A 10,177-nucleotide genomic window follows, 5' to 3' on the forward strand; every position below is an offset into this window, starting at 1 on the left:
GATAATGCTAATGTTCTTATAATAATAGCCAGTATCAAACATTAATAAAAATTAAAAGAGTGATTCTGGTGCCACAACTCGCCGACGGTGCCACAACTCGCCCCGTGGGCGAGTTGTGCACAGAGTTGTGGCACCAGAATTTTCCAAATTAAAAAGGGTCACGGTTTTATGTTCTGTATATTAGTGCGCTAAATAGTAAATATGAATAAGTCGGACACAAAAAAACAAAAAATCAAGAAACCTAGAAAGAATATTTTTAACATTGCGGGCTGCATTATGTGGGTCCAGTGGCTTGAAAACGGTCACTTTCCTATATTTTTAAGTGGAACATCTCTAATTCTATATAGTGTGTCACAGGATTTGTTGTCAATTGTTATATCAGATAAAAAGAAGAAAGAAACTAGCTAGAGCGCATCAAAGGTCACTAGTGATAATGAGCAATGGCACTATCTCCCAGAAACAAAACATGGTTTCATTTGATCTTTGATGGTCTTCGGCTTATTCCTTGATAAAATAACAAATGATAGTTAACGAGATTTTTGTACATGTCAAAGAAAGGGCTGGTAATTTGATGTCACTACTAAATTCAATTTAATTTCAGAAAAAGGCAAAGGAGAATGGTGGAGAACAACCAGGGACAGGGTGGCGGTGTCTCAAGGGAAGACAAGGTTAATGATGGCAAGAAACGTCGTCGTAGGCGTAATCGCGAATGTTGGATCCTTTAATTAACAGCAACACTACTCGAGGCTCATGTCATGGTTCAAAATTGCCACTTCTCTGTGTGGCATGTACAATAACTGGCATTGCATGTGAAACTGCCCTATACTAATAAAATCTCAAGAGTATTGGATTGATTCGATGCAATTTTTTTAAACCCTTTTAATAATCGAACTACGGGAATAGAAGAAATTAAAATCAGAATGGTTTGGATTTCAATCATTAGTTTAAAATGACTTGAATAGGTAATGAAATAACAAACTTTCTTCCTATTGAATTCAAAACAATTTCACATTACCATTAGAATATAGATTTGCTTACCGCCTCACACATGGCCTCACCACAATCTCCAAAATTTCTTAAGGGTGAAATAACAAACTTTCTTCCTATTGAATTCAAAAAAATTTCACATTACCATTAGAATATAGATTTGCTTACCGCCTCACACATGGCCTCACCACAATCTCCAAAATTTCTTAAGGGTCATGTGTGAGGTGATAGGAAAATTTAAGACTCAGCCTTATTATTATTAATATGTGGATTTGAAATAATGAGAGGTAAGAGGTCATTTCAAATCTATTCTATCAAGTGTTTTTGGTTTAGTAAAATCTTGTGTAGTTAAAACATATGTATTTTGATTACCTCTGTGATCCTCAAAAACTTGCTACTTGCTACTTCTAGTAGTCTTGTATAATGTTATCTTTCAAACTGTCAGTTCATTAAAAAAAGATGGGTCGAAAGAGGGTTGAGCACATGCATGATAATGAACCAGGCCCACTTTCTTTTGAAAAAGGTGGGGAGGCGCAGAAAAACAATGTAGATGTGAAATGCTGACAAGTTTTTTCACTATTTACATGAAGGAAAAAGTTCCAGAAGCAAATGCTTGAGATTAGCGAGCGGCTGTGTGACAGAACAAAACATGATGGTCATGAATCAAAATGTCTTCACAATTAACTGCAAAAGCATTATTAATTTTTTGCTTTACAGAGATGGACTTGAAAAGAGACATTACCTTACGAGTGGTTTATAGAGGACAACTGTGACATATTTGGACTGGTACCTATGGGTTAGTCCCAAGGCAACCACAGACTGAGAGGCCCATCCTTTCTCTATAAAAAGGTGGTTAAGCACAACATGCTGAGGCTTCGAAGAAGAAGCTTCACCTGAGTTTTCCATACCTAGCACGGTAAGATGCAGCTGGGGTGGAACAGCCACTGGCTCCTTCGCAAAATCTTCCTCTGTTGGCAAAGTTTGACTGTAACTGTAGTCCGGTGATGGTGGAGCCTCAAACTCGGCTACACTCTCGAGGTTTTCAGGCACATTATCCTGCATAAAACAACAAAAGTGAACAGATAAAATACAGATGATTGTAGTAGTAGTGTATGCAAATATGTCTTAACCCACTGTAAACATGGGAGATCAGCTAAGAAAGAAATCCAAGAAAAATTAAGTCAATCAAATGAAATTTGTTTGAAAGGAAGTCCAAAAACTGAAATCATACCACAAAAGCTGTTTAAATACAATTTAGTAATTGACTAACTAAAGTGAAATACACATTTTCCTAGGCAAGTAGAAAAATGGACCAAGTAAAGGTGATCCAGATCTTTGATCTGTGTCACATAAATTAATTGGTGGCTGCAACTATTATTATGCTTACATAATAGGACTGATTTACCCTACTGCCTATATATATGTTTCTGTCTGCATGTAACTTCCATTTCCACTTATGGGCCTATGGCACCCAGATCATTTCAAGCAGCCAATGTACATGCTTGCACAACATCTCCACACCTCATACCCACCTTCCATTTTACATCCAGTAACTGAATAATTTGGTCTGTAAGATGAAGAAAAGAAAATCCAAAAGAATATAGATGACAAATGAAGGGTAAGCTAGATACATACATGAACATTGAGAAGATTACAAACATGGCCCATTTCGTCAGGTGCAAAATCAAGATCTGGGTTGTATCTCCATTCACCATCAACAATGAACCTGTAATGGTATATACCTATTGGCAGGACCAGAAGAATTGAGTGGTCTTTACCAGATCTCTGCAGCATTTTCCTGCAAAAAGATGTAATTACATGTAGTGTACTTTGTCCATATATGGGATATTTAAGCCAAAAAAAGCAGTTCATAGTTTTCGCCAATGGGATAAAAGTCATTGTTTACATCTTTACGATCAAAAGTGAATAAAGTTTTACCTAGATGTCCAATTGTCCCAAGATCCCTCCACAGCCACATTGTTACCACCATAGTTCCATGTAATCATGGAAGCGATTGCTCGTTCAGGAGGCTGATCAACAACTCCCTGAGATTCATTCTGCCAGATGTTATTGAAAAAGGGCGAACCATCACCTCTTTGCAAGGGAGCTACAGGCAGCTGCAAATGCACCAAAGAAAACCATCCCATCAGCTTTGAAAGCCAAATAAGGTTGTGAAGCTCCTTAGTTTGCAACATCAAAATAACATTCAGATTTTTTAATATTCTCTCCTTAATTTTACAGTAAAACAACTGACTATTCCACAAAGGCAGTTTAACTTGAAGATTTTCTCCATGCACAAAAATGCATGAATAGCTAACGATATTATGCAGCTAGCTCCATACTAGGAATTAACAGGAGCAGGCATGCATGTGATCAATTGCACACTTGTATGCATTCCTTAAATATCAATTAGGAATTAACCAGAGCAGGCATTCTACTATTACACTCACGCCAAATTGCCCAAAAATCACACAATGAACCGCCTTCCATATCTTAGTGCTTCCATGACAATGGTATTTACCTTTGCTACCAGTAAAGCATCTGGGTCACCATCTTACTACTATGTTCATTTGAACTTGGAATAATCATCCAAGGCATCCAAAGATATCATGTAAATAAGACCGTTGTAAATAACAGAAACATAAGAAAGGATTAATGTTCTGACCAGAAACTGAAATTTAAATCTCTACCAATCTAATTAAAAATGTGGATTTCAATCTTTTAGCTCCTGCACAACTACAATCCTCCAAAAGACCAATAAACTTATAAAAATTTCTAAACATCAAGTGAAATATCCATACTGCAACAAAGAAGTTTATCATGCAATATGAAGCCAGCATACGGTGTATAATAATCATGATTATAAATTAATAGAAATGCATATACAGGGGCAGTCCAATCACCATTCAATTATATTGAACCGGAATAGGTGAATTTTTATCATGACAACATCCAATCTCATTAAGATGGTTCAGGCCCATGATGTTACGCAAAGATTTTGAATCCAGTTCATTGAGGTTTTCATAAATTTAACTTTATTCATACCATCACAATCTGAGCATCCAAAAATATAAGCAGGGACCTCATTTAGGTCTATCCTCCGTGATTCAGGAGATGTTTCCATATCTTGCTGCAAACTTGTGTGGTGAAATGGTAAGTGAAGCACAATGGGGTGTTCAAAATAGTTTAATTCTTTAAAGCCCCATATGAGAGAGAGAGAGAGAGAGAGAGAGTAAATCTCATTTTCAAGAAAATTTCCTAGCAAAAGTTCCTGTAAAGTGAAACCAAAGGGTTTCAACTTTCAGATGGCTCTCAACAGGGTTTGTGGTCCAAATGTCCAATGACTTAAAATCTTCACCCTCCAGTTCATTTTTTATAACTTCTTTTTGAGTGAACGCTATTTATACCTTACAAACCTCTTGCAGCTTTCTATGGCTCTAGAAACACCAGGTAGCATTCCAAGCCTTGGAAAGCCAAACAGTTAAATACAACCCCAACCACATTGCACCAGGATTGCCTTTTGCACCACACACACATCCACGATGTACGTACATACTACAATTCCAATCGCTTAAACTCTGTGGTCACAACCCACCAGGCAATAGCATTTTGGAATTCTCCCTAAAAACTATGGCAGCAAGTCAGGCAAACTTTAGATAAAAGAGATTTTGTTAAGAGAACAAATCAATAATTACTTGAACATTCTCAACTTCATGATTCAGAAAACTTTGGAAATAATAGCAATCAATGAAGGCCTACTTATCCACAAAAAAGAAAAGAAAAGAAAAGATAAATATATGATGCGTCACGCATTACCAATGGTGTTGTCGTGGCTTCAATCTTTGATTAACAATGCATTTCAATGTTCATAAAGGAAATTAGTAACCACAATATTATCTAGATACACAATACTTCTCCCTTAGTTGCATGTTGTTGTTCTTGTTTAAAAGATTCAGCTTTTTTAAGGGAACATCAATGAATTGTCTTTCAAAGAAAAGGTTAGAAACATTATTGATAATGTCTATTGACTTTTCCAAGATGACCATATTTTAGTGATTTCTCCAAATGGAATATAGAGGACCAACAAAATGGGATAGAGGAAGTAACACATAAAAAATATATATATATATACACACACATGCTCAGAGATATTCTGGACATTAGGTATAGTTCAAAAAATAAGAAGAGAAATTTGATAGACCCCATTACTAAAATAATCTAAAAGCACCTGAACTTTAAAGAATGTGCATTTTTTTACTGACACAAAATCTCATCAAGGTAGGGCCCTTTGGATCCACCCCTGGAGAGTAAATCTCAAATACCAGCAATTGCCCTCAGACTACAAGTATCAGGTAAATGAGGGTATGTTGTGGAGGATTGAACTAGGGCACTCTAGTTGGAATGGGATTTGTCCATCATCCTTATTAACTGGCCCACATCCTCGTGGGCTCTACAAAATGTGCATTTTATCAACCAAATTTTTGCAAATCTACACGGAACAATTGTATTAATCCAGATAAAATTTTCACTTATTTCAGTCTTAAGAGTTCCTAAGAGATCTTTATGTCAATGTTTGCATGGTTCAGAGCATAGATTGGAGGGAGGAAAAAAATAGTAACTCAAGATAATTTTTCCATTTGTGACATATCATATATCTAAAAAACAGGAGAAATCCCAAAGTTGGGTTGCATACAGGGGAAGCAATTCAACCCCTCAATTCTTTGCACATTAACCTTTTGCCTATATATTTTAATATGCAATCAACCATCTTTAATTCAATTTTGGATTATCAGTTTAACACCAAGTCAGCATCCTTTGTCACCACCAACTTTACATTTGGATTCTGGTACCAAGTAATACATCTTCACAATCTTTGGATTTTATAAATGATATGCAGACACACATTCTAGGTGGACTCCTTGTGCTTCTTTGTTTCAACATGGCTGTTTTGGTGATAAATACACCAAAGTATAAAGCATAAGTCACAGCCAAATTGTGCAACTGCCAAATCAGAGCCAAAGTCTGCAATTTTTTAAATTTGTTTCCTAAAAGTCTTTTTCCCTCAACTAATCAAGGAGAGGTTTGATAGATAACACATATAACTGATTTAACTACCAAATTGATCGCTAAAACAAACTACAAATAGATTGACTGGCATGCGGTTTCCTCACTGGTTCCCATGCAATTAATCAGAGTGAAGGATGACTAACCAAACAGGTAATCTCTCTCCCTCCCTCCAGCCCCAGCATACTATTTTTATTTTCCCAGCCAAGCCACACTGCTTCGGTTGAGGAATGAAAATGAAATTAGCAGCAGCAGCAAAGAGGATAAAAGCATATCTGTCGCTTTTAACAAACTCATATGTACTCCCAAATTGTTTAAACATTTTAAATGTTTCAGCAGGAAGAGAAGAATTTGACCACACATGGGATCACTTAGCGTGGGCAAAATAAAAGGGATGCCTCTGTTGTCAGAATATATTTTCACATTCTTTATGCTAGAGCGGTCAATTATTTACTTGGACTAGTTAATCTCCATGTGCATGTCCCACAAATATTTTTGGTGAAGTAACAATCTCTAGTTCCAAAATAAAGTACTTACTATGAACAAGAGATTCTAGCTAAATATGATCCGATTACATCTGGGAATAGAAGGTTGAATGTGCATAAGGAATGGCATATTATATGCATAATAAGTGAAACAATACAAACAGGACTCATCCAAGCTCACACTTTAAATGTAGTCTTTTATTCTTATTATTATTACTGATACATTTTAAATGTGGTCATTGATTTTAAGTTCTCTCTCTCTGGGAAAGAGGGTATAGGAAGGGTACAAGATAATTTTTTCAATCCTAGTCACAGAAAAGTAAGATAATTTATTAGAGACAGGCAAAAAGAAGCATAATCCTACTACAAGGGAATTGTATAATAAACCATAAAAGGAAAACAATATTAACTCCCAGAGTTTAAAAGCTCCAAGAAATTTAGCAAAAGGTGAAAGAGAAGTGATTAGTCTCCGACACTCAATCCTAGAGTTATCTTATCGATGGAAGATGGGTGTCAAATTCAACACCCAGAGTTCACTACCTACAAAGGTCTAAGCATCTCTCTCTACATGCAGGACATGAGGCAGATGGGAACTTCATTTTGAGAACGTGATAGCTGGTTGGATGAGCCTTTAGCTGTTGAAAGGGGGGAGGATGACATTATTGAAGAGTACTCTTTCGATTTTACCAACATATTATTTGTCCTTATTCACTATCCCCACTAATGTGGCTAATAGGATTGAAAGGTTGCAAAGGAATCTCTTGTTGGGTGGCTTGTGAGATGAATTTAAACATCATTTGGTGAGTTGGGATAAGGTGAATACCCCTATTGCAAATGGAGGATTGGGAATCAGGAGGCTAACAACCTTTAATCAAGCTCTGTTGGCAGAGTGGCTGTGAAGTTTTGGGGAGGACGAAACATGATTATGGAGGCATGTAGTAGTTGTGGAGTCTTTTCTATTTGACCAACGGTATGAGGAAAGGTTCTGACTTGTGAGAACCTTATCAAGAGGGGTATTCAATACTGAGTTGGTTTTGCATGTGTCAATGTAAGGGGGAGACGGTGGACCTTCTTTTGATACATTGTAGTGCTGCTGCTGAATTGTGGAATTTTGTTTTTAGATCCTTTGGGATTCAAATGCAGAGGCCCAAGAAACTCACAAAGACAAATAAATAAGTGCAGGATAGAGACAACTGAGTCCCAAGGACCCAAATGAACAATGTTGATGCTTGGGAGTAAAAAAAAAAAAATGAAATATCGAGTAAATATGTAGCATGAGCATCATATTTGGCATTAGGTGCCCTTGCTCCCACATACACATGCATGGCGTAGGACAAGCATGCCAGAAGACTCCAATCAAGGCCAACACATATATTCTCTCAGCTAATAGGGGAATCACTCTATATGGCCTAGAAAGCACTAGGAAAGAAGTTAACCTGCATGTATATCTAACATTTTTATCACTCTACATGCTTAGTGATATACACAGACTAATTAGATAGAAAAGACTGAGATCAACTTTTATATCTTACATTTTTATTATGTGAAGCTATAGAAATTAGACTTTGAATGCATCAAACTGGAAATTCAATCACCAACTATCATTTTTTTTTTCAATAAGAAAGACCATAGGCCTACTATGAGATTATCTACCAATTTAGTTAGCACAACTACACCTGAGGTGTATGAGTCTTGCCAAGCCACGTGGCATTTTGAATTTGAAGATTGTAATTAATTGAGATATAAATGAATACATTCAAGATCATGAAACACACACGTGGAACAAAACTCTTATGGTTCATTGGCACTAAAGGGCTAGGATATGTCCAAGGTTCAAATCCTCACTCTCTCAATTATCGAATGATCAAAACTAAAGGACCAGTAGAGAGACCATTGTACCCTCTTACACAAAAATCTTCAAAGACCCATGAGAGAGTCAATTTGACTTGAAGAAGAAGAAACTCATAATGTCCCAAGGAGGAAAATGTGCAACATACACAAATCTATACATGACATCCACAAACAATTAGCATTAATTGCATATAACAATTAGAGGACACATTGGCAAGTCAAGGACAAACTTCCTAGTGAACTTTTGATAGTCACATTACATTTGTCAATCTCTTTATATTCACTGAATTTTGAGCAAGATAACTGTTTTGTCTTTACTCTTTAATACAACGTAGCGAAGCCTGATAGGATTGCTCTGTCCAATGGGCAATTAGCTGATATAAGAGAATGTTCAAAAAAGTTTCATTTACAAAATACTTGGGGAGGACAGATGTCACAAGAGTTCAAAAAGAAAACAAACTAAAGAAGTTTAGGGCCCGTTTGGATTGAGGGGGAGTGGAGAAGAGTAGAGTAAAGTTGGCTGAAAATAGGCTAATTTTAGGCCAAATCTACTCTTCTCTGCTCCCCCTCCCTTCCCTTCAGTCCAAACGGACTATTAAGGTTACCTTATACTATCTGACATTCCAAACGGACTGATTGGATGTCCATTGTTGGAAACCATTCCATTTTTTTTCAATCTATGACTCGATAAATGTTTGTAACTTATGTACTTGATTGTTATGATCCCCAACTGTATACACTTGGCTGATTCTTTTTTATGATTTGAATAAATTTTACATTACTTATCAAAAATAATAATAATTCCAAATTGATTTAATTAGTCGAATTGATTCCCGAACTCGAACCCACTTTTTTATTTGCCATCACACCTCATGTTACAAAAAACTAAATAAATGAATACATAAAATTAAAAAGAAAAAAGAAAAAATCACATTATGAAATCTATTTTGTCAACGAAAACAACCCCTATGGTTTTATTGTTTCAATCCAAAATAAATGAAGTGGAGAGTCTCAAAATGGTAATAAATGATAATGGATTGGGCCACCAAAATAAGAAAGGAAAAAATTAAAAGCGAATTGACTGAAAATCAAAGAGAAACCTGAGGAGCGAATAAGAGAGGAGAAGCAGAGCGGCCTGGGCTGTGAGGAGGAGTGTTGCTATTGTTGTTGTTGTTCATGTTTCCCATTGACTCCGAAGATGCCACGCGCCCTGGAACCTGCGCGTGGTTGTAACTCAATCCCATCTCACCGTTGGATCTTGTTGTTCCAGTTAACGATAACGATTCATCTTCTTCAATCCCGTTCCCACCATCCTCTCTACCGTTCGCGTTTCCCATTGCAAAAATTGCAATACTGAAGAAACTCCAGATCCACCAAATATATACAATCAATTCAATTTTATATTTCTTTATTTAATTGTTATTTTTAATTTGTGTCAGTATCAAATAAAATAGTGTATGATTTTAGATATAACAGATAAGAGAGCCAAAAGAGAAAGGAAAAAGCTTTGTTTTTAATGGAGGTGGTAGGGACGGTTGTTGATGTTGTTGTTGTTGTTGCAGTAGCAGCTCGGGAAATTGGTTTTATTTAGAGGTTTTGTGTCGAGCTATGAAATGAGGCTGGTTTTTGGGTTTTATTTACGGATATTGACACTGGGAAAAAAAATTAATAAAACGTGCCTGGTGGCTAGTGCCGTGCCTGCGGTTCTTATCGAATCACGCGGCGCAGAAAAATCCATGTGTGTCTGACTCATTTCTTTGTAGACTACGGAGAGAATATTCATGACCGGA

General features: G+C 36.5%; 1 protein-coding gene across 1 annotated transcript; it reads right to left on the reverse strand.

Annotated features, from left to right (window-relative positions):
* Nucleotides 1–1,475: 1,475 nt before the first annotated feature.
* On the reverse strand, nucleotides 1,476–9,947 carry LOC115976702 (SNF1-related protein kinase regulatory subunit beta-1). Its single transcript, XM_031098160.1, has 4 exons — nucleotides 9,488–9,947; nucleotides 2,926–3,104; nucleotides 2,623–2,785; nucleotides 1,476–2,043 (listed from the first exon to the last, which is right to left on the reverse strand). The coding sequence occupies exons 1-4, from the start codon at nucleotides 9,722–9,724 to the stop codon at nucleotides 1,726–1,728; spliced, it is 897 nt and encodes a 298-aa protein (XP_030954020.1). The 5' UTR covers nucleotides 9,725–9,947; the 3' UTR covers nucleotides 1,476–1,725.
* Between the last annotated feature and the right edge of the window lie 230 nt (nucleotides 9,948–10,177).

Source organism: Quercus lobata, chromosome 1, assembly GCF_001633185.2.
Source record: "Quercus lobata isolate SW786 chromosome 1, ValleyOak3.0 Primary Assembly, whole genome shotgun sequence".
NCBI lineage: Eukaryota > Viridiplantae > Streptophyta > Magnoliopsida > Fagales > Fagaceae > Quercus > Quercus lobata.